At 44.0% G+C, this 25503-nt stretch overlaps 1 protein-coding gene across 5 annotated transcripts in view; it reads left to right on the forward strand.

The window, feature by feature from the left end:
- The window catches only part of LOC103014939 (TRPM8 channel-associated factor 1), a 44635-nt gene extending 33607 nt beyond the window's left edge, over positions 1–11028 (forward strand). For 4 of the 5 annotated variants that reach the window (XM_007184670.3, XM_007184671.3, XM_007184673.3 and 1 more), the window contains exons 3-9: positions 1454–2448; positions 2741–2838; positions 3975–4188; positions 4504–4743; positions 5786–6123; positions 7821–8071; positions 10657–11028. In XM_007184670.3, coding sequence (XP_007184732.2) covers positions 1454–2448; positions 2741–2838; positions 3975–4188; positions 4504–4743; positions 5786–6123; positions 7821–8071; positions 10657–10666 — 2146 coding nt within the window. In that variant the 3' untranslated portion in view covers positions 10667–11028. Of the gene's footprint in view, positions 1–1453; positions 2449–2740; positions 2839–3974; positions 4189–4503; positions 4744–5785; positions 6124–7820; positions 8098–10656 lie in introns of all 5 variants that reach the window. The other variant, XM_057550138.1, reaches the window with a different exon arrangement.
- Positions 11029–25503: the final 14475 nt, after the last annotated feature.

Genomic DNA, 25503 nt, shown 5'->3' on the forward strand with positions numbered 1-25503 from the left:
TTTTTTTTTTAGATTCCATATATATGCGTTAGCATACGGTGTTTGTTTTTCTCTTCTGACTTACTTCAGTCTGTATGACAGACTCTAGGTCCATCCACCTCACTACAAATAACTCAGTTTCGTTTCTTTTTATGGCTGAGTAATATTACATTGTATATATGTGCCACATCTTCAATAAAGATCTATTAAAAAAAAAAGAACTAAAATATTTTCTATTTAATTTTGTATGCATAAAGTACTTAAATTTAAAAACGAATGTTTTTTGCTTTAGAATCAGCAAATTAAAGATACATTAAGGTGTTGCTAGAGAAATATAAATGTCACAAAAAAATAGAAGATTTTGGTTGTCCTGGCCAGTGACTTTCTTTCTTTAGGCAGATGGTCCTGGGAAGTACTATTATTATCACAAGGTTGTTTGGTAAATTTGGAATCAGAGCAAGAACAGCTAGTTGAAAGATTTTAATGGCTAGTGCTTCAAGGAGGTGGAGAGTCATCTTGCAGGGTGATACCTTTATCTTCAGGAAAGGTTTGCACCTGCTAAGAGGACTATAGTTTCCCCATCAGTTAATTACAGCTCTGCCAACCACAGAGAGTACAATACAAATACTGTAAATATGCCACCTACCTGACCCCCATTTTTCCTTACAACTGCCTCTGACCGTACAGTTGCCAGAGATTTACCTAACGAGAGTGACTTAACCAGCTCTGGGACCTCAAGCTTAGAGATCACTCTACCTCTTACCCCCTCATAATCCCACTACCTGGGGCTGCATCCCTCATTTTGGGGGTTATAGGTGTCCTGAAGTCTTATAGGAGTTTGTTACCCTTAGATAGGAACAGTTGGTGATGAGAAAAACCTTATAGCATGGATGTGTATCACTCCTGTTGGGCCGGCAATGAACGTGTGGGATTCTGGGTGTAGGCAGTCAATCCTCTTGAGTTCACGTAACAGGAGGGTCCCACTAGAGTTGAGGCCGGTCAGCTCCCTGCCCCACCTTTTGAGATAATAGTGATTCTTCACTAGCGCCACTAACTCACTCAGCTCTCTGTTGACTTTATTTGTAGAAAATTAGCTGCATGAAATTATAAGCAAGCCTCCTTATAAGAATGAAACCATGATTTCCCATTCAGTTCTCTGTATAGTGCTGAAAAGGCTGAAACAAACCCTTAAATCCAGAATATTTAAGATACAGTATTGGGTATACCCAGCAGGACTTCTTTCGAGATTTCCTTTGGAGGGTTTGTACACAGAGAATGAGCAGAGCAGAATTAATGCTGAGTGCCTCTGTCCTCCCTCAAACAAGTCTCCATACCCAGTGAGGCCAGGTCTGCCCACTTTGTTCTCCCAGTTCCCTTGTAAGAGCCAAAAATGGTATTAGTAAGTCTGACACTTGCTATATGCTGGGTGCTGTTCTGAGCGCTTTGTAACAGAGAACACGTGTGTCTTTTGCAGTTGTGAAGACGATCTCTCTGAGGACAGAGATGAACTCCTGCATGGGATTTCTGAGCTGGACATCAGCAACTCGGACTGCTTCCCGTCCCAGCTGCTAGTGCACGGGGCTTTAGCCTTTCCCCTGGGGCTGGATTCCTACCACGGCTGTGTCATAGCGGCTGCCCGCTACGGCCGGGGCCGGGTGGTCGTGACTGGCCACAAGGTCCTTTTCACCGTTGGTAAACTGGGCCCCTTTCTGCTCAATGCTGTCCGCTGGCTGGACGCGGGCCGCAGAGGCAAGATCGTGGTGCAGACAGAACTGAGGACTCTGAGCGGCCTGCTTGCAGTGGGGGGCATAGACAGCAGCATTGAGCCCAATCTGACCAGCGATGCCAGTGTCTATTGCTTTGAGCCCGTGAGTGATGTGGGAGTCAAGGAGCTGCAGGAATTTGTAGCAGAGGGCGGGGGCCTGTTTGTTGGAGCCCAAGCCTGGTGGTGGGCCTTCAAGAACCCAGGAGTGTCCCCTTTGGCTCGGTTCCCAGGAAACCTCCTCCTCAACCCCTTTGGCATTAGCATCACCAGCCAAAGCCTCAACCCCGGGCCCTTTCGTACTCCTAAGGCAGGGATAAGGACCTATCATTTCCGTTCCACCCTGGCCGAGTTCCAGGTTATAATGGGCAGGAAGAGAGGGAACGTAGAAAAGGGCTGGTTGGCAAAGCTGGGACCGGATGGCGCAGCTTTCCTGCAGATCCCCGCAGAAGAGATCCCTGCCTACACGTCGGTGCATCGGCTCCTAAGGAAGCTGCTAAGTCGCTATCGGCTCCCAGTAGCGACCCGAGAGAACCCTGTCATCAACGACTGCTGTAGGGGTGCTATGCTCTCCCTGGCCACTGGGCTGGCCCACTCTGGAAGTGACCTCTCTCTGTTAGTCCCAGAAATTGAAGATATGTACAGCAGCCCCTACCTGCGCCCCTCGGAATCTCCTATCACTGTTGAGGTCAACTGCAACAATCCAGGTAAGGAATGAGGGGTGGGAGCCTGGCGGGGGGGAACTGGGGGCAATGGGTCGTGATGACTTCAGCAGCTTAGCTAGCTCCAGATCTGATCACCCCCAGGGGGCCATCTCCATCCTCTGCCGTGCACTCTCAAGGAGATGGGGGTTGAGGTTTTAGGTGATGTTTGGAAGAGTAGAGCCAGGGCAGCATGGAGGCAGGAAGATGTGCAGAGCTCGTGAAGGGACTCTGGAAGCTGGGTGGCGATGGAATCATGGAGGAAGGGTCATGTCTACTCTTCCTTTGCTTTTGGCAGGCACCAGGTATTGCTGGATGAGCACCGGGCTCTACATACCCGGGAGGCAGATTATAGAGGTCTCGCTGCCCGAAGCTGCTGCCTCTGCTGACCTGAAGGTAAGGCATGCCCCATCTCACCACACAGCGTGGAACCCAAATATGGAAGCCAAATGCTCTTGCTTTCGTAGTGGGCATCTTACCTGACCTTCCTACAAAACCAACTGGCAATACAGGGCATGTACTTCTACCCCCTTAGTTGCTTAGGATGAAGCAACTAAGGTGCAGAACAGCTAACTGATTAATTTAAATGTATGGATTTGATACATTTCAGCGCCCAGGGCTCAAACCTAACCAACTTCTGGCTCAAGGTTTGTGCTTTTAACTTATGTCATAGGGTGGGGAATAAGAAAGGTCCCAGATGGCTGGTGCCCTAGCACACAGTCCAATAAATCTCAGTCCACGTTCCATCCCGCGTACATTTCACATCGAAGCACGAGGTCCTCCTGACTCCAGCTTCTTCCTGGTGACACCATACACTGTTCCTAGCTTGCCCAGTCCACGTCAGCCCTGTCACTTTCACATACACACGCCCTATTCACAAAATGAAGCTGCCGTCCTGCTCTGTCCCCCTTGTGGGTCATCGTGATGGTTAGCATCTGTTTTGTGCCTGTATCTGTCCTGGAACTTGTTGAGCATAAACCCGGGAGAACAGTCCCAGATGCCTCTGAGGACAGGGGTGGCTCCACTGGCGCAGGAACAGGGGCCTGGGAGAACAGGTGGAACTGAATCAACCTTCCGCTGCATCAGCCAGTCACGTTTCCTCCCACTGGGCCTCCTCTCAGGTCAAAAGGCAGGATCCCCTCTGCCCCTTCCCAAAGCCAGAATCACCACGGGGGAATAGGCAGCCTAGGATTCGGGCTGTTACAGAGACACCAAGGGACTCTGTGTGGGAGTCGCCCACCTCAGAATTAGCATCTGGGTCACACCTGGTGCCCCTACATCGGCGTCTCAGCATGACCCTTTGTGGAGCTGTTTGACCCGCCCTGAGAGTGAATTTACACGATGTGGTCCATACGACCTTGAGGGATGATACAGTTTCACGGGTTTAGCGCACAGGGCTTATAAATGGTGGGATGCCTGGACTTGCCTGGGGTCATGGCCCCGTGACCCTTCCTGTCCCCATGTCCTGGGCGCTCTCCCCTTCGGCTCGTGTATGCCCCAGGGTCACTAGGTGGGGGATCTCTCTGCTCCAGGTACAGATTGGCTGCCACACCGATGACCTGACCAGGGCCAGCAAGCTGTTCCGAGGCCCCCTTGTGATTAACCGCTGCTGCCTGGACAAGCCCACAAAGTCGATCACCTGCCTCTGGGGGGGCCTCCTGTACATCATTGTGCCTCAGAGCAGCAAGCTGGGCTCTGTGCCCGTCACGGTTAAGGGGGCTGTGCATGCTCCCTACTACAGGCTAGGTGAGTGGACGCCCTGGTGCGAACCCCAAGGGACAGGGAGAGCTGGGGGTGAGGAGGTCATCTGGGCTGCCTGGTACAGGAGGAGAGAGATTCGGACTGGTGGAGGGAAGGGAGGTAAGCTTCCTTATAGTCAGCTTTGAGGCTAAGGGGATAAAGACCAAACTGTATCACATCCCTGGGACCTTTGTAGAAGAAGGATAGAGCAGGTATGTGGCTGTTCATGGCATTGGTGTTCTCCTGCTGGGGTTCGAGTTGAACGTGTTAATGTCAGGGATTTGGGGAAACAAGTTTCAAGCACTGTGGCCTATCTTCCAGGGGAGACATCCCAGGAGGAATGGAAGAGGCGTATCCAGGAGAATCCAGGTCCCTGGGGAGAGCTGGCTACAGACAACATCATCTTGACAGTGCCAACCGCAAACCTTCGCACTCTGGAGAACCCTGAGCCACTGCTACGCCTCTGGGACGAGGTGATGCAGGCCGTGGCCCGGCTCGGGGCTGAGCCTTTCCCCCTCCGTCTGCCTCAGAGGATCGTTGCCGACGTGCAGATCTCAGTCGGTGGGTGCCTGGGGCGAACCTCTGTGCGTGCTGCCCCCCCCTTAGCGCCTTCCTTCTTGCAACAGTGACGCAGTGGGCAGCCAGCAGGGTAGAAGTGTTCTTATGGCAAGACATATAAAATGTAATCCTTGCTATTTAAATGGAAAGGGAAAAAAATGCGTCAAAAAAAAAAAAAGACTCGGCTGTGTCCCCCAACAAAACATTGGAAACTACCTAAGTGCCCAACAGTTACGGAATGGTTCAGTAATGTATTGTGTATACCTTCAATGGACATTAAGGAAGACATTTAAAGTGATATTTTGATGGCATAAGGAAATATGATGAGGTTATGTGACACATAAAAAGCAGGCCGTAGAACTATATGTACACAGTATGTTAACATATGTAACAGTTTTAGTCAAGAGATGTTATCAAACAGTGGGAATGGTGCAGGAAATACATGCTGGGTTTTCACAGACTTCCATCAGGGGACTTCAAGGAGTGGATAAAACCGACCGAGAGCCTCTTCCTAGGTCACAGGTGTTGGGAGAAAGCACTGAATAAAGAGATCTTTGCCAGAGGGTCAAGAGGCCTGAAAAATGAAGGGTGTATAGAAATTAAAGAACCAAGGAAATCTCTCTGGACCTTAGTTTTCTTGGCTTATGTAGATGATCACTATAAGGTAGTGTCGACGTGGGCAATTCCATGTCTAAATAATGAGAACCACAAGTTCTTAATTCTGAGAAAAGAGTATAATGATGGGTTCACATGGACAGAGCACTCTCAGAGAAATAGAAAAATTGAATAGTAACATGAACGGCGATCTGTAACCTGCCTCAGCTCCACAGCCAGTCAGAGTGGTGATGAAAGCGTTATTACAGAATGAGAGGATAAGGAGGAAGGCCCGGGAGGGTCTGGGTGTTGCCTTTCTGAGCATTACAGGGTTCTGGAAGTCATGGGGTCGGCGGGGACTGGGTGTCTTGGGAGACACGATAGAGAGAATAATTTTGTTAGATGGGTGGGGAGCGCTCTAACCCTCTTTTCCCCCTCCTGCATTTCCCAGGCTGGATGCACGCAGGCTACCCCATCATGTGTCACCTGGAGTCGGTGCAGGAGCTCATCAGTGAGAAACTCATCAGAACCAAGGGGCTGTGGGGCCCTGTGCACGAGCTGGGCCGCAACCAGCAGCGGCAGGAGTGGGAGTTCCCCCCGCACACCACCGAGGCCACCTGCAACCTGTGGTGTGTCTACGTGCATGAGACGGTCCTGGGCATCCCTCGAGGACGAGCCAATATCGCTCTGTGGCCCCCAGTTCGGGAGAAGAGAGTCAGAATCTACCTGGGCAAGGGTCCCAATGTGAAAAACTGGAACGCGTGGACGGCCCTGGAAACGTACTTACAGGTGCTGGGCCAGCGCGCAGGGTGGTGGGAGCCCCGCAGTGGGGACCCTGAGCAGATGGTAGCGTGGTGCCTGGGGGACCTCCCGCTGACCCGCCTCCCGCACCAGGCAGGGGAGGTGCTGACAGCGCCCAGGTGTGAAGGTGCTAGTTGAGGATGCTTCTCGGGGCATCACTTTGCATGGCCCTAGGGTGGACTTAATTGCCTCAGCCCCACCCTTCACCCCAGGACTCTGAAGAGATTTTTGAGAGTAGACAGCACTGAGAAAGGTTAAAAATTGGTGGAGGCAAATGTGATACTACAAATATAGTTGCTGTCACTGGCTTTAAACCTAGACATACCTGAGACTGAAGCCAAACTGCGCTGTTTAAATAGCTCCCTAAAGCCGAACACGCCCCGACTTGTGCGTGCGCACGCACACGCACACACAAATATGTGGGAAAGGAGCTGTTTTTTCCCTAGGTGGGTAAACCGTCTTCTCATTATGACTTGGCTGTGCCTCAGTTTCCACCTTATAAGCAAGCCAGGTTTCCTCACTGGACTGGACATGGGGGTGGCCTTTGCCTTTTAGTCATCACGCAACACCCCACTTCCAGTCCCCCAGTCCCTGGATCAGCTCCCAGCTCACTGTGGAGAGTTTCATCACCTTGGATTCTGGAACTCAGTCTCAGGCCAGCCACACTCTATTCTGGCCCTTCCACCTGCTGGAGTTCTCACTGCGGATCCCCTCCGCCACAAGAATGACGGTGACACTGCTAGGAGACTGCTTTAACCTTGTCATCGGGACAGAAGTTCCTCCTCTGTGAACTCAAGTTGAGGTTGGAACTGCTTCCCTGGTGGCGCAGTGGTTAAGAATCCACGTGCCAATGCAGGGGACACAGGTTCGAGCCCTGGTCCGGGAAGATCCCACATGCTGCGGAGCAACTAAGCCCGTGCACCACAACTACTGAGCCTGTGCTCTAGAGCCCATGCTCCACAACAAGAGAAGCCACCACAGTGAGAAGCCCGCGCACCACAACAAAGAGTAGTCCCTGCTCACCGCAACTAGAGAAAGCCCGCATGGAGCAACAGAGACCCAGCGCAGCCAGAAATAAATAAATTAACATGGGCTGTTTCCAACAGCCTCGGGATGGCTGCCTTTTCCTAAAATTATGCCTTACTCTTAATTCTAGCTACCTAGACTCTACATTGTCTTCTGCTTCTACTGGACTCACCTTTTTTCCCAAAGGCCGTTTTGGTCGCCTTGCAAATTGACATAGACCTACAGTTAGTGTGGATTATGTCAGGATGGGGCTGGGAGTTCCCTAATTGTTGGGGTTTAACTTTGCAACTATGAAAAACAGTGGATTTTTTCACTTCAACCAATTTTAAATCCACTTGTAATATCCTATGACTACTTTCATGATCTAGTGAGATAGATGAATAATGATATTGGTAGTAAATCCTGATATTAATCACTGCAGTTTTTACCACAGCTGTCTTGAGTGTCTGCTTTGTGTTGAGCCCTGTGCCGGCTCAGAGGCCCTTCTCATCGTCAGAACATGAGAGAGTAGCACGTGAGGCGGGCAGGTAAAACAGCAGAGGGTCAGTGATAGATATGAAACTGGTGTTTAAGGGGTGAGATGCATTAACTCATTTAGAGTGTTTGTTGGGTCTTTTGTAGATCAGATGTCTCATCCTCCTTCTTGCTTGTCGTTCCAGCTCCAGGAGGCCTTTGGGTGGGAGCCGTTCATCCGTCTCTTCACTGAGTATAGGAACCAGACCAACTTGCCCACAGACAATGTCGACAAAATGAATCTGTGGGTGAAGATGTTCTCCCACCAAGTGCAGAAGAATCTGGCTCCGTTCTTTGAGGCCTGGGCCTGGCCGATCCAGAAGGAAGTGGCAACCAGCCTGGCCTATCTGCCTGAGTGGAAGGAAAATATTATGAAATTGTACCTCCTCACACAGATGTAAGGAGTGCCCAGCGAGGTGGCAGGTAGAGAGGTTTGGGGAGTTAGGCAGAGATGGGGATTCACTCCTCGACCTCTGTCTCTTAGGTTCTAGCCTTGCCCTCTCAAGCTCACTGCCCCTAGATCTTAGTCATATCTCTGGGGAGTGGGTTCAGAACACAGAAAAAAGTGGAATCATCATTCCTCAGGAGCAAAGCCTTCTGTTTATCAGCTCATTCCTCTGCTCTCAGCCATCAGGTGCCCTCCTGACCCTGTGTTGGGCCAGTGCTGAGAGCTTTGGCCCCTGCTCCTATGCCAGCCCTTGGTTCACCATCATGGGCCATAGCCCATAGAGGGTGGCTCTCACCCTGAGGACTCCCTGGGCTTTTATTTTTGATCATTTCCCCAAAAACCTGACCATAGAACCCAACTGAAATACTAATTTACCGTGATATTCAGGCAGCTCCCTGATGACTCACATATTTTATGTCTTGGGTAGTTTTCCAAAAGCTGTCTAGTGTATTACGAAGAGCCCATAACTAGGGTTAGCTCTTGGGAAAGTCGTTTTATCTCTGAACTCCCATTTCGTTGTGTGTAAGGTGAGGGTAAAGATCCCTGCCTCACAGGGTTGTGGGTGAAGAGTCAGACCGGTGATTCTGAGGAGGAGTGTGGATACCGGGCATGCTCTCCAAGGGGTGGTTTTATTTCATGCTGGTCCACAGAGTAGTGAGTTTCCTACTCCCCATTCTCTTCCCACAGCCCAGGGGTTAAGGTCATCATCTCTCACAGTTGACTTACCATATCCAAGTCCTGGTTCTTTCACCAGTTATATGACTCTGGGCAAGCTCCTGAACTTCTCTGTGACTCAATTTCCTCATCTATAAAATGGGATCTATTTCATAGGACTATTGTGAGGATTAAATTTTAGTACCTCTAAAAGTGACAGTACCTGGCATTTAGTAGGTACTGAGAAATTGTCAGCTGCCACTGTTATTGTCAAATTAACTCAATATCATTTTAGATCAGGACTGCACTTTCAGATGGCATTTACAGATGCAGTGAATTAATCCTATCCCATCCTACACTTTTATACACTGACCCTGAAAGGATTCTGGTATATTGCCCTATGATCTAAAGGAAGGTCTGTATATTTATAGTGGGGTTTTAAAAGCTGCTTGGGGTTTGGTCTCCTTCTTCAATTCCATCTTTCAGGTAAAATCCCTTCTTTGATTAAGAGTGGAAGTCGCTTGAAAAACCAGAACAATTCCATAAGGATGTTCATCCTTAGCAAACAAGGAGCATCCGGCTGAGTGATGGTGTTTATATTTCCGTAGTGACACAGATTCCTGTCGCTGTTTGGCAGACAAAGTCCGTGCACAAATAGAATCTTTACACTGGAACAAGATAACTGGATGCAACTGACCCAGATTTCATTTAATTACAGTACATTCAGAGATTTTTTAAACTTTTCTTCCAATCTTATTCAGAACCTCCCAATTCTTTGTAGTTTCAGCTAGAGTTGGGGCTCCAGGATTAATTCTGGGTACATCCAGCCAGTTTTCCTTTAGCTTGCTTCTTTTGATTTAGTTGCTTTAATGCACTGTTTTATTTGCTTAATTGGGAATTGGGTGGATGCATAGACAATAAGAGTTGACCTAGACAATATTTTTCTTTCGATTCTTTTATTGTGTCATTTCTTAATACTAGAATTATTTTCCCTTATTTCATGAATATCTATCATCCAAGTACTTTAAACATAGATGTTAAATATTCATTCAGCATTGAAAATAATTGCTATCAATTAGTGGGTTGTTGAGTATGTGCCAAGTATATGGATTGTTTCATTTAATCTTCACAGTAACCTTATGGAATGGAAACTTACAGCTCCCATTTTTTCAAATGAGTGAACTGAATTTTATGGAGATTGAGTAAATTGCCTAAGCCTTTATTGCTAATAAGTGATAGATCTGGGATTTGAACCCAGGCATTCTGAATACAAATGAGTGTTTGTTAGTAACTACAGTGCTTTGAACAAGCAAATAAATGAGTAAATGAAGAAATGAACCAGCAAATAGAAGGACCTTTATGTCCCTCCTTGCCAGCACTTTGGCTGTTTTTACTTAGCCCTCATCTAATTTTATCAGAACAGAAAGTCCTTTTGTTTACCCCAAATGCCAGTTCAAAGGAAGACTTTGAGGTAGGCTCCTGAAGTGCTTCCCAATGGACAGTGCTGGGATGATCCCTTTAGTATCATCCCAGTCATCTGGGTTCCGGGATCTTTGGGTTTCAGTCCTTATCTCCAGGGCACCATGAAAGCATTCTACTAGCTTATTGGATATTGAACGATGGGCTATTTTGGTAAAGTGTCTGACTCCCAAAAGTCTCAGACACTGCATGTTTTCAGAAAGGAAATTAGATCCTCAGTCATTTAGAACAATTTTTATATCCATTCTTGCCCTCCTTAGTCCATTTTCAGCAGTACAGCCCCGGGGACCTTTTAAAAATATCGAGTTATCCATGTCACTCCCCTGTCTAAAAGCTTCCAATGGGACTTTGAATTTAAGATGATGAACTGAACATGTAAGTTTACTTCCCTCCCTCCCCAGGCCCCACTGAAACCGAAGTCAAGAAACGTAAAAGAGAATTGACACATCTCAGCAAAGAAAACTGAAGGAATTTGGTTATAAGTGAAGAAGATCTCAACACATTTCTGGAAGAGAGAAAGTGGAAGAAGTGATAATGAAAGAGTGCAGCTCCTTTCAGACGGAATATAAGCTGATCTGAACACGTAACCCCAAAGAGATTTGGGCACCTGAAAAGTCTGTCTACTAAAGAATTATGTCAGTTGTGAAATTGAACCCCATCTCATTCTACCCCAACCTTTGCACAGAATACAGGCAACCTACCACTGGTTTCTGTTAAGTCTGTTGTTATTGTTGTTGTTTGTGTAAAGGAATCGAATAAACTGCTTGAGGAGAGGCAGGAGTTGGTGCTCCAAAATAAATTTCTCTCTTTTGTGGAAATAAGTGAGCCCCTAGCCTATTAGCTAATTCTCTACATATGGCTAAGATCCCTACTCAAGTAACCAAGTGCTTTCAGTCACAGAAAGGCTTACTGCAGAAGCAAACAGACCACACAATGGCAGAGGGAAGCCACAACTCCTATAAAAACAGTTATACTGATTCTTCAGTGCAAATGATCAGCTAGGAATTCCCAGACATTGAGCCTTAGGGGTAGGGGTTGTGGGAGGGACCAGGGGAGCAGCATGTGAGAAAAATAACCAATCAGAACCACGAGATTTGAAAATTATAACAAACTCTAGGGGAAACAGTTAACATGGAATAAATATCTTCGGAGACATATGAGGTGCATTTGTAAGATAAAAACAGGATGCTACAAAGAAAGGGGAAACCCTGAAAATAAGAGGAGCCCTTAAATTGAAATATGAAATATATCAAAATATTTAGTAGACAGGCTGTAAAATAAGGTTGAGGGAATCTCCCTAGATATAGAGCAAAAAAAAAAAGAAAATATGAAGAGGGGAAAGAGACATAGACAATCTCTAACTGTTAGGAGTTTCTGGAAGAGAGAACACAGAAAATGCTGTGAAGAAAAAAAGAACAGAAATAAGTCTCCAGATTGAGAGGGACCCTATACAACCTACATCTAGACATAATCTTGTGAAATTTTGGAATATTAAGGATAGAGAGAAGATACTGAAAGTGCCAAGAGAAAAAAATAAAATTAGGTCATCATAATTAGCTCAACTAAAAAGGGATGAGAAATAGACTGGGAGTGGATTTTTCATCATCAACACAATGCTAGAAGCCAATAGAGGAGTGTCTTCATATATGTAAGATCTTTGTACCCAGAATTCCATAGCAAGCCAAACTGTCAAGAGTCAAGTCGAAAGAAATTTTCTGACATGCAAGTTTTCAGAAAGTCTACCCTCTTAGCACCTGGAAAGGAAGTTCTCTCTCACCTACTGAGGAAGTTCTCCAGCAAAATGAGAATGAAAATTGGGAAAGAGAAAGAAATGGAATCCAGAAAACAGTGGACCTCACCCAGGATGGCTGACTCCAGAGTGACCATTATGCAATAGGATAGCTCACTCCAGAGTGACAGTTATCCAACAGGAAGGCTCACTCTAGAGTGACAGTTATCCAGCAGGATGGCTCACTCCAGAGTGACGTTATCCAATAGGATGGCTCACTCTAGGGTGACAGTTACCCAAGAGACCCATTTCAGATGAGAGTACACAGTCTCAGGCTCTCTGGGGAGCATATGCATTCTGTGCCGTAGATATTATCCTTGAGAAGCTGGAATGTTTGAGAATATGGAGGAGATACATTCTTTAGTAAACAAAAAACAAAAATGTCAAATTCAGGTTCAATTATGAGACAATAATAAAAAAAATACTCATGGAATGTAAGAAGAGACTCGTTTTGACATTGGCAGTAGGTACATTTCATTTCAAGTGACACAGGAATCATGACATTGGATATGTTTAGAAGAAAATATCCTAGCTTCTACTTAGCTCCCAGTAAACAGTATTTACAAAGCCAAAATAATGTAGATACTATTTATTGGTATTCAGTGTTCTGATCAGCCTACAGATAAAACATGAAAGGCTTAATCTTTTATTCAGAAATGAAATGGAAAGTAAGTAATCCTGAAAAGGAAAAAGAAAGCAGAAAGAGGTTGAGAATTAGTTGGGGGAAGAGAGGTGGAAGGAAGAGTAGAATTACTTACCTATTCAAAATGGGGATGAAAAGATAAAGTCTACAGTTAATGGAACAAGGACTAAAGGATTGTTACTGTTCAAAACTATAAACCAATAGAAGTATTAAAAATGACATGTCAAAAATTTGGAAAAGGATAGGCAAATGAAAGGTGGGAATAGTGTAAGTTAAATCCTTATCTTTTGTAATGGGGGATTATTAAAGATTGTCTAAAGTTAATAAGTCAAAAAATTATTGTTCAAACATTATTTAATGTTAGGAAGTTAACAGAATATCTAAAAATAGAAATTGTTAAATGCATTGCCTCTAGGGTATGGGACTAGGGTTAAAAGGGTGGGGTGGGAAACTGTGTTTTTCATTTTAAGTCCTTCTGTACTATTTAATTTTTTACCTTGTGCATGTATTACTTTGAAAAATTTTTAATAAACTTAAATAAAAACCCTTCAATGGCTTCATATTGACTAAGATACAGTCCAATCAAAACACATAAAATGGCCCTCAAGTATTTGGATCCACCCAGTGTGTCCAAGGCTCATCACATCTCCCCATTACTCTCTAGTTCTAACCACACTAAATACCCTCCAGCTATTTAGACACACTTCCCCTTCTCTTGTTTCTACAGGTGTTCCACAGAAAACAAATCCTGTCCTGATCTCACCATGTGTCTGCTGATTAAGCTTACTGTCTAGCAGGTTTTCAGTATCTGTTGAGTGAATGAATGTGCAACAGGAAAATGAAAATCACCAACTAGTGTTCTTTCCCAAGAAGGCACATGATGTTTGTCTCTATTCCAGGAGCATTTCAAGACCGTGATGTAAGCTTTCCTGAACTATTCATTTGACAGTTTTGATAAGTTTTAGTCATATACGAGACCAGGTGATGTCAGAGGATCTCTATCCATCTGTTAGTCTCTTTGGTATGTTCTTTGCCAAATTGCCTCAATATCATAATCGATTTTCAGCTATTTTTTCCCTGTAGTTGGGAGAAACAGCCAGCTATCTAGTGGACATCTTCAGGCTCCCAAGTTTCATGTGTCCTGCTATGCCTAGTTTCTTGGTGGTTCTTCCTTCTTCATTAATTTACTCTCTTCTATTGTCTACCTTCCAAGGCCAACTGGAGCTCTCTAATGAGTATTGACCTTACTGCCAATCTTCAACAACTGCATTTATTGGAAATCTTTCCTATCTCCTCTTAAGATCACTCTCTGATTTACCTAGTCCCTAAACCAATGTCCCCACCCAGTGTCACAACCTCATCTAATATATGTAGTAAACAGGCCAGTAAGTAATCAAATACTGCCCTAGATATTGACTATTCTTGCTGACAAAAGTAACACACCCTTCTTTCAAGACTAATTCACACCTATGTTCTTTACTCCTTCAAAGATTTTGGACCCCTACTTGGCTTCCATTTTGAAACAGATTTCTTTCATTGACCCACATAATTGGAGTCAGTCTTCCAAGTGTGGTAGAGAAGGGGTGGAGGTTATCCTTAACTTTTTAGACATCTAGCTACAGATACACAAAAACAATTCCACATCTAATTCAAGAGTTACAGAAATGTTACTTATTTGGATTCTTGTGATTTAAATTCTATAAAGAGAAGCGCTTCTTTGATAGGAAAGCTTGAGCAGTTTATTTCCAATGTTCTAGTGTCATGCATGTTAGATGGTTGGCTTCATAGGTGCTCATTATATTAGAAATAAATAAAATAAATGAATAAGTTAAAAACAAGGTATGCATTGACCAGTGGTGACAGTGTCAGGAGCCAAGGATTATGTTAATACAAATATGTGCACCTGAGGGCCATCAGAAAGTTCATCTGCACTATATAGGAACTCATATAATTGGTTAAGAAATATGTACGTGGAGGTACTAAAAATTTCTTTGCATGAACTACCTAAATTTGGACATAATAGGCACTTTCACAGATTGCCAAAATTATTTAGTATAATTTGAGAACTGAGATAGTGCTGAAAGGGTAGGAGGGAGGGCAAAATGATCAAATGTGCAGTATAAAAACAAGTCAAGTGGTTGGGAAGAGGCCCCAGAGACACAGAAGACCCCTCTCCGCTTCTCAACAATATAGCAGGCTCTACCTATTCCTAGTCCTCTCATCTGTGAAGTGTCTGTGATTTAAACAGGAGCCAAGAACCTGAAAAGATCATAAACTCATTCCTCACCCTTTGTCAAGGTTAATAGAGACAGGAGAGGAAATTCCAACTTTTTTTTAAAATAGTTTCTCCCTTTCTTGCTATCTGTGTAGCCTTGGAACTAAACTGTTACAAAGCAAACAATAACAAGCCTTAGTTAAGGCTTTTGACATTTAATCACAGGACGATTGGCACTATAAGCTTATTTATTGATGACAAACTTAATCAAAACTTAGAGCAGACTTACATCTCAGGTCCTCACAGGGAAACTTTGAGATAAACTATAAAAGGGCAAAGAGCTAACTCATATCAGTAGTGTTTGAGTGACCTTTGGATAAAACCTAGTGGATCTCTGGTACTGGATAAAGAAGGGCCTTTGATGGGGTGGGGAGGAGAGAATATCCTCAGGTATAGCAGGTGATGGTGTTAATGCCCTCCAGCCAAAGACCATCAGGAGCACACCTGTAGTTGAACAAGTTGGATGTATTACTTATTGCAGCTGGGGGAAATGCACACCATAGGGAACTGTGTGAGTCTCAGTAAAAGAGTGTTAGAAAGAACCTGTTACAGGATTTGGGCTTGGGTAGGTAGTTTAAGGGAGGGTCTAAGGAAGCAAGGCTTTGTTCTGGATTGGATGCTCTCAAGAAGCAGTGGCACTTCTATGACTGACTTTCTCAATAAATCTCATCTCTTAAGGAGGGCTGACTGAAGTGAGCTTAAAGCTGGAATTGGCTTTTTTTAAAAAACCAGCAGTTACTCACTTTAGACAAGAGAGAGATGTGTTTGGTATTTTGTGGTTGCCCAGAGATCTTGTTTCCATCTAACTTTATTTATCATAGTCTCAGAGTGACCTTGTCTGACGTCAGTGTTCTGTGAAATTGTTTATGTCCGACAGGGCAAACATGGCCATGTTCTAGCTGTGAGTGTCAGACAACTTCCTGGGTGTCAGGGGCTGCTTTTTTTTTTTTTCTTTCCTAATGCAAAAGAATAGAGAAAGAGCCTTTATTTCTCTTACAGAAAATTCAAAACTGTACTTCTCTTGACTGAGCATAAGGGATAAGTTAGAAAAAAATTAATATCACAATTAATATCACAAGAGATATCCTGGGAAAGGATGGTTCCCTAATGATCCCCTAGACTTGGTTTTAGTCTTGGTTATAAACCAAAATGAAGTTGGGACCATGCTCAATACTCAAGGGGCACTCACTTACTGTCTGAAACATGCCCACTCCTTAAATGTAGATTCTGGGCCATCCCTAGGAGGAATAGAAAGCAGTCATGAGAGTAGCAGTTTGCTTTTACCTAGGAGCGATAACAATATACCTTTACAGTTCATGTAAATTCATTTGCTAACTGCTATAATTGGGGCACACAGAAGGAAATGAAAGTTAAAACAGAAACTGGAAGATGCTTTTCCATTAGATAGATAAAGCTTGGATGAAAGTGTAGCAGAAACCATTTCCCCAGTGCTCAGACTTCCCTTGCTAAACTTACAATCTCTGTTGGGATAGGAGATTAAGGTAGTAAAGGTCCATGGCCTCACCCAGATTTTCAATATTTTTTTAGCACTAAACTAGATGAAGCCACTAGAGAAACACTTCTCCAAGTTAAATTAAAAACCTTCTTGTTTTATCTGCCCTCTTTTAAGAAACATTCATAACATGTTTCTTAAACATTCATAAAACCAGTATAAAATTTTGGTTTCTGAAAGATGCATTTCCCACATTTGGGCATCCTCTTCTAGTCTAGCCATCAAGTCACCTAAAAATTCATTAAATAAACATGTATTGAACACCGACTGCAATGCTAGTTACTGTTACGGGGTCTGGAAATACAAGGTAAACATAATAAAGCTCCTGCCCATGTTCCAGTTAGAACATAAAAATGAACAAATAAGCATATATCAGGTATGATAAGTCCTGTGAAGTATTATAAAACTAAGGATGGGGAAGAGAGTGTTCTGGGATAGAGGAGTAAACAATGGGTAGTGGGGTCCAGGAAAGCCTCTCTGATAAGGCGACATTTGAGCAAATTCTTAAAGGAAATGATGGAGCAAACCTTGCAGATAATTCACGGCAAAGAGAGGTAAAATTATATTTGGCATATTGAGAGCAGCAAGACAGACATGAGTTTCATCCCTAGAATAGTCAATAGCTACTTTCTCAGATGTAAGTCTTGACCACAGATTTCTGACCTTAACATTATATTAGGGGCCATTAACCTAATGGACACTTGTAACTTTTGAATGTCTGTCCTCAAACTTAAAAGTCAAGCCACATTTCACAATAAATTTTGCAGCTGCTCCCCTCTGAAATTTCTCTGACTAAAAAGAAAGAGGGGCTCATCTCAGTAGTTGTTATGGCCTCTACCAAAGGGATTGAATGGAGACATGACTCTATACTTTTCTATACTAATTTCTGGGCCCCTGTCAATGACCCAATGGATCCAGTAAGTAGAATTTGGAACCAAATTCATACGGAGAAAATTGATCTGCAAACAATTGACAAAATTTGCATAGCAATGAAAGTTTTAGTCTTACATACTGATGCCCATCACGACAAATGTGTAGAGAGTAGTGGGAACCTTAGACTCAGTTATTCCTGGCTTCTCATTCTATATCCACCCTTCCCCCTTTCCCCCACCTGCCCAAGCTGAATGATGTCCATTCGACCTCAGTTCAAATTAAAAGACACTTTGGATCACATGTCTCAATATATAATGGAAAGACTTAAAAAGGAAGGCCTTCATGTCACAGGAACTTCAGAATAAATTTTGAAATAACATTTGCAGGAAAAAAAATGTTACATTTGCAGGAAAAAAAATTATGTTGCTGGTCTTTATAAGACTAGGAACTTTGACACACTCTTCCTCTGTAGGAATTTTGTTATGGAGATATGTGACCTTCCATGATTCCCAGTCCCCATACAACAGCCCCTCTGGCATCTTGATATTTGCAACCCTTGTGGGATTGTGTGTGAAGATGTATAAACCACACTGGTGTAGGTGCAATTATAGGAACTTGGATCTGTTGTGTGCCTACCCATTGGGTCTGATATTTCAGAGCTGGAGGAAGAACATCCACTCAGCCTTGGGCTAAGTCAGCTCCACTGGTTCCCAGGTGGCTGAAATCTTTGGTACGAAACCAAAGTTTACGTCTGACCTGGAAATGGGAGGAGTTTAAAAATGTAAGAAGCCCCCTCCCTCGTTCATCAATGGAGGGAGAGAGTTTCAGCCTGGAAATCTCTGGAGTGGCAGTGATTTTTTCCAAGACATCGTCTGTGGTTGGAATATTACTGGCTCCTACCATATATATTCCATACACTTATAACCCAAAAAAGAAAATATCACCCCACATTAATTTCACAAATACACCAAAGGAGAATATGAAAACTTTTATAACTCTGAATTAGGGCTGGCCACCTGTCGAGATGGCCAGCAAACTCCAGCTTATTGCTTTAAATAAATATGCAGGCAGGAACTTGCCCCTGGAAATAGACCATGCTATAATTTGAACAAAGGTTATCATACATGTACTACAGAATGAAAAATGTGGATGAGTCTTCCCTAAATACTCTCAAGTTGATGACTTTGCTCTTTACTCCCACTACAACACAATTTTAATGAATACACTTGAGCATTTTAATGTTAGGAGATATAATTATAACGGTACTTATATTAGCCTGGGTCCTCCAAGAGGCAGAAGCCAGATGAGGTCAGGTGTACAAGAGGTTTATTAAGGGAAACACTTGTGAGAGAAAATGGAGAGAGACCCAGAGGGGGCTGGAAGAGCCATCAGACTGCGATGTAGTTTTAACCTTTGTGAAGGAGAGAGTGAAAGAGGGAATGGCTTGCATTGTAGGTCTCAGAAGGTTTTGTCAAGGCCTCTGGAGAGTCCGTGAGCCAAAATCCCCCACCAAAAAAGTCCCATGTCTCCTTAGTGCCCCCACCATACTTAATCACTGGCCAGCAGAAGCTCCTGGGCCGCATGGCTTTGGCGCCAAGGATTCTAGAGCACAGCAGCTGGGTCCGTCTGTCAGCTGCATACCCACTCCCTGCAGTTGGAGATCTGAGCCGAGCATTTTCATAGCCACAAAAACACTCCTTCTTAAAACAGCTGTAGACACCTGTTCTGGATCATCTTAGTGACTTAGGTAACCTCGCCAGTGACTCATACCAGTACAGGCATATAGGTGGATTCATCCATCTCTATTCCTAAATTAGAGTGTGGCTAATCCTTTCCAGATTCTTGAGGCCCCTTAGGGAAAGACTATATGGGATCACATTAAGTTTAACTCATAACTAAACATAATTGAAGAAGGAGGCCAGTGACTATTAATGCTAGCCCACAGTTGGAAAGCATGTGTATAAAGTAACCCCTGCATTTGGCTTAGTGAAAAACTGGAATTACTGCAGAGATTTTCCTCTATTTGACAAAAATGGACAGATGTACCACTAGTAACAATGAAAATTCTGATTTGTGTATGCTTCCTGCGTATGCTAAACAATTATTACATTATTTATAACCCAAAAAGAGCCCGTCGTTGCAGTACAAAGGGTATGGATAAGCATGCTTGGCTCATATCTACCCTTGGAACTGGAAATGGCTTCATTTCCCCTTGAATCTCGTAGGGGAGAGGTAGATTATCTGCACAAACTTGGGATTTGGTTAGAAAGGACAAGAGAGGTGAGGTAGAAAATAGATGTTGAGGAGGTAACCTCAGTGTTTCCTACATGGCATTTCTTAAAAACCTTTCTACAAACTGGAGACTACAATCCAAGCTCCTTAGTATACCAGCCAAAGTCCCTTAAAATCTGGCCCAAATGCCTCGTAGAACTAGCACTATATATACAAGTCTTGTTAACAAGCTTCACTCACAATGAACATTTTCTCTTTCTCAAACCAAGCTTTTCATACTCACATCTTCATGCTGCAGACTATGACACAGCCTCACTTTGTAATGTCTGCCACTCTCATCTGCCCACAAAGATCATACATATTTCTCCAAAGCTAAGTTTTAGTGTTACCTCTGTAAGTTCTTCTCTGATATCTTGATTAGAAATAATTGCTTCTTCCTTTCTGTTCCCTTGCACTTAATTTGCAGCCAATTCAGCACCTACATAAATCCATCTGATACTATAGTTGTTTCGTGTCTCCTCTCTTCTCTCGACTTACTGACCACAGTATCACCGTCATCTCCCAGAGTGCCTCACAGAATATGTGCCCCGTGAGAATATGCTGACTTTCATGGACTAGTTTCTGTGTTCTCCTGGGTAGGAGGAAAGGCCTGGGGGTCCACACCTTCACATGAGCAATGATCCTTTGTCACATCCATGCTGGTCACCATCTTTCGTTTCCCAGTTTTTTTAAATGGACCCTTATGCTGTGCCCTATGTTGCTTTGTTTCCATTCTTTAGCCAACCCTTGCTGCCAAATGGCAGGTACGTTAGTGATGGTGGGTCTGCTTCTTCTCTCTGACCCTGGAAAAATCACCTTTGTTTGAAATCCCTTCTTCTATTAGATCAACACTGAAATAGTCTCAGGAGTTCTTTTAGAACAATATGGTAAAGTAAATATGGTATTTTACCATAAAGACTGAGATTGATGTAGGTAGAAACCGGTTAAAACCTAAGAGCACAAACTCACAAAAGAGATCTTGAGCTCAGCACTGACATGGAACTTGCTTGACCCTCCCTCAGTGTTCATTTCCCACTTTGCTTCTCAAAGGTCAGTTGTTTGCTGGTATGAGACCAAGAACTCAACTAACTTCACCTCACATTGGGTTTCCATCCTGAAGTATTCAGAAATTCTGAGCTGTTTTATCCAAACTGTCTTCCTTGTATAGGTTTCGCCATGCTCCTTCTTTCTGAAACATGACTGCATTTGGTTCTCTGCCAATCAGGTTTGCACTAATCCTCCAAAGACTTAGTTATTTACAGGTTTGCACTAATACTCCAAAGACTTAGTTATTTACTCACCAATTCAATAGACATTTCTTGAACATTCACTATATACTTATTTATTCAACCTACATTTATATATTTATTAAGATACTACATTCCAGAAATGAACCAAAATCAATGGTGGGCAAATAGGAGACAGACTCTACACTCATACCATGAGAGCCTATGAGAGAGAACAACATTAATCAGATGAATATACAAATAAATGTAAAATTACAACCTGGGTAAGAACAGAGGAGCAGAGGTATTTGGTGTAGGTTTATCAGAAGGAGGATTTAGTATAGTCTGGAGGTTAGGACAGTCTTTCCTAAGGAAGTGATGACTGAGCTAAGATATGAAAAAAGAGTCATTTTCTAGGAGAAGGAAATTGCACTTTGGTAGGCGGGAGTTTTGCACATCGAGCAACCTTAAAGAAAACCCCTGGAGGGGAGTTTGGCCAAGACGGTGGAGCAGGAAGACTCTGAGCTCACCTCCTCTCACGGCCGCACCAAAATTACACTATTTACAAGGATAGTAGAGCAAGGATTGATGAGAAAAACCAGAATCTACCAGAAAAGATCTTCTACAACTAAAGATATAAAGAAGGAACCACAACAAAAGGGGTAGGAGGGACAGACTCACGGTACAATCAAGACCCATACTCCCATGTAGGTGACCCACAAACAGGAGAATAATGAAAATTGCAGAGGTTCTCCCCAAAGAGCGAGGGGTCTGGGCCTCACACTGGGACTCCCCAGCCTTGGGGGTTCTGCACTGGGAAGACAAGCCCCAGAATGTTTGGCTTTGAAGGCTAGCAGGGCTTACTTTCGCAAGAGTCAAAGGGCTGTAAGAAGTAGAGACTTCACTCTTAAAGGGCACACACAAAATCTTACACACTCTGGGCCCCAAGGCAAAAGCAGTAATATGAAAGGAGCCAGGGTCAGACCTGCTTACTGATCTTGGAGAGCCTCCAAAAGAGGCAGGAGGCAACTGGGACTCATTCTGGGGACACAGATGCTGGCAGCAGCCATTTTGGGGTGCTCATCCCACCATGAAGCACTGGGGTTGGCAAGTGCGATTTGGGGACCTGTCCTCTAGCTTATTAGAACTGGGACCTGACCCCACCGACCAGCCAGCCAGGCCCAGTCCTGAGACACCCCAGACCAAGTAGCTAGCTGGGTAGAAACACAGCCCCAGCAGACAGCAGGCCAGCTACCATAGGACCCCTTGAACCCCCAGTCACCCCAGGACACGCCACTGCCCACAGAGGGGCCAGAACCCAGCCCCACCTGCCAGTAGGCCAGCACTAGCTCTGGTACCACCAAGGCCCTGCAGCCCCACACAATGGAGTATTACTCAGCCATAGAAAGGAATAAAATCTTGTCACTTTTGACAACTTGGATGGACCTAGAGGGTATTATGCTAACTGAAATAAATCAGACAAGAAAGACAAATACTGTATGATTTCACTTACATGTGGAATCTAAAAAACAAAACAAATGAACAAACAAAACTAAACAGAAACAGAGTCATAGACATGGAGAACGAACAGGCGGTTGTCAGAGGGGGGTGGGGGTGCGGAAGAGGTGAGGGAGATTAAGAGGTACAAACTTTTAGTTACAAACTAAATCAGTCACAGGTATGAAACGTACAGTATGAGGAATATAGTCAATAATTAGGTAATATCTTTGTACAGTGGTAGACAACAACTAGACTTATCAAGGGGATCATTTTTAAACGTATAGAAATATCAACTCACTATGTTATGTAACAGGAAACTAATACAGTGTTGTAGCTCAATGATACTTCAAAAACAAACTAACTCCTAGAAAAAGAGATTATATTTGTGGTTACCAGAGGCTGGGTGTGGGAGGAGGGCGAATTGGAGGAAGGCAGTCAAAAGGTACAAACTTCCAGTTATAAGACAAATAAGTTCTAGAGATGTAAGGTACAACATGATAAAGATAATTTACATGCTGTACCTGATATACAAAAGCTGTTCAGAGAGTAAATCCTAACTCTTCTCATCACAAAGAAAAAAAATTTTTTTCTATTTCTTTAACCTTGCATCTATATGAGACGATGGATGCTCACTAAACTTACTGTGGTCATCATTTCCTTACGTATGTCAGTCAGATCACTATGCTGTACACCCTAAACTTATATAGTGCTGTACGTCAATTATATCTCAATAAAACCAAAAGAAAAACAAAAAAGAAAAAGAAAACTTATATTTAAAAAAAGAAGGACTTCCCTGGTAGCTCAGTGGTTAAGAATCCGCCCGCCAATGCAGGGGACACGGGTTCGAGCCCTGGTCCAGGAAGATCCCACATGCCACGGAGCAACTAAGCCCGTGAGCCACAACTACTGCGCCTATGCTGTAGACCCTGAGAGCCACAACTACTGAGCCCGCATGCCACAACTACTGAAGCCCACGTGCCTAGAGCCCATGCTCCGCAACAAGAGAAGCCACCGCAATGAGAAGCCCGCGCACCGCAATGAAGAGTAGCCCCTGCTCGTCACAACTAGAGAAAGCCCGCACACAACAACAAAGACCCACAGCCAAAAATAAATAAATTTATTTAAAAAAAAAAAGAACTACAGTAGATGAAAAGGAAAAGTATTCTCCATTCCCATACACCCTGGAATCACTTATCAGAGGTAACCATGGTTATCAAGTTCTTCACACACACACACACACACACACACACACACAGAGAAGCTGTGTGTCTATATAAAATCTTTTTCTATATTAAAGAAGATAATATTACACACAGAGGTAACCATGGTTATCAAGTTCTTCACACACACACACACACACACACACACAGAAGCTGTGTATCTATATAAAATCTTTTTCTATATTAAACAAGATAATATTACACACACTAATCAACACATTTTAAACATTAAACTTTTAAACATTTCCATACTAGTACCTGCAGTTACTTCATTCCTTTTAACAGTTGGAAAGTGTTCCACTGTATGATGTAGCTTAATTTAACCACTAACTTACTGTTAGAATTTACTGATTAGGTAATTTTGAGTTGTCTTTGGCTTAAAGAACAGAAATTTACTTTCTCATGTTCTGGAGACTGGAAGTTCAAAATCAAGGTGCCAGCAGGGGTCAGTTTCCCTGAGGCCTCTCTCGGTGGCTTAGGGATGTCTCCTTCTCACTGTGTCCTCACATGGTTTGTCCTCTCTGTGAGGGCATCCCTAGTGTCTCTTCCTCTTCTCACGGGGACACCAGTCATATTAGATTAGGGCCCTGCCTCACTAGCCTCATTTTAACTCAATCACAATTCAGCCCATAACAAAAAGCATTTCATAACATATTAAAATAAGTATCAGCACTTCATTCCTGGTTGTGCCCGCTCTCAAAGAAAAAAAAAACTGCTTTAAAATCCTGAAAGTATATTTTGGTAAAGATCCAAAGAGAAATAGAGTAATAATTATCATTATGTTAGTTTAACACCAAAGAGTGAAAATGAAGAGTCGGTCAGCACTACCCAGTGTACACTTAAGGCAAGGAGGCAGGGGTGGAGCCTGGACTTGGGAAGGAAATGAAGTGGAAGAAGCAGAAGCTAGATTGCGAGGTTTGAACTTCATTCTTGGCAAAGGGGAGGGTGAGCTGCAGGGAAGAAATGACATGTTCTATACAGAGAGGCAAGAAACGGAGTTTACCAAAGTATATTTTTATCCAGGAAGAAGTCAAAAAAGAGATTTAAAAAATGAAAATACATAAAAGGGAACTCGACAGGAAGATCCTGGATGAGGTGTTACCTATTTTACAAAGAGAATGGGCTCGAGATCTGGTGAAGGCAATGGCCTTGATAAGCCCCGAGACAGAAGAGAATATGAGTGAAGTGTCCACAACATGTTAAAATTCAGTGAGGATGTGAGATTAACTGCTACTTTCAAATAATGCTTATAGAGACAGTCATGAACCTTTAAGAAAAATAGATACATCCGGTAACTTTATGAACAGTGCGATGATTTACATGTATAACCAGTGTTAGCCCCAAACGGGGGTGGGGGGGATTATAAAATAGGGATCTAAAGCCCCCTTCTCCATAATCACCCTCAAGTACGCACGCGTGTCCTACCTGTCACTCTCTCCCCCTAACAAAACAAAACCTCCATAAAAGTTAAAACAGCGCATCTGCTGCACAAAGCTGTGCAAAATCAGATTCGCGGCAAATTTAGAACTCTTTAACCTTGATTTTGACCTTCCCACCAGTTTTAGGTAGAAATCCAAGCAGCAGCCACTCTATAGCTTTAGCTAGAATGGACGTGTCTGGTGCTGTAACGGGCACGTTTTCTCCTCAGCAAGCACATCACTGGGCGGCATTTCTGCCTACACTCCCAGACTCAGTTCTCTTGGTGGAGCTCCGTGGACCGCCGAGAATCCCGCCCGGCACGGGGTGCAAGGCCGGGCGCTGACCACCAGGGGGCAGCCCCTCAACTCAGGAGCCGCCCTGAAGCGGCGACACGGCAGCCTCGGTTCTCCGGCGCCGCACCCCAGGACCAGAGGGGAGGGGGCCCGGTTCCACGCGGGGCCAAAGCAGAGCCTCGGCCGGGGGTTACGTTGTGTTGGGGGATTCTTCGCCCCGAGTCTG

This window comes from Balaenoptera acutorostrata, chromosome 7 (assembly GCF_949987535.1).
Source record: "Balaenoptera acutorostrata chromosome 7, mBalAcu1.1, whole genome shotgun sequence".
NCBI classification, from domain to species: Eukaryota; Metazoa; Chordata; class Mammalia; order Artiodactyla; family Balaenopteridae; genus Balaenoptera; species Balaenoptera acutorostrata.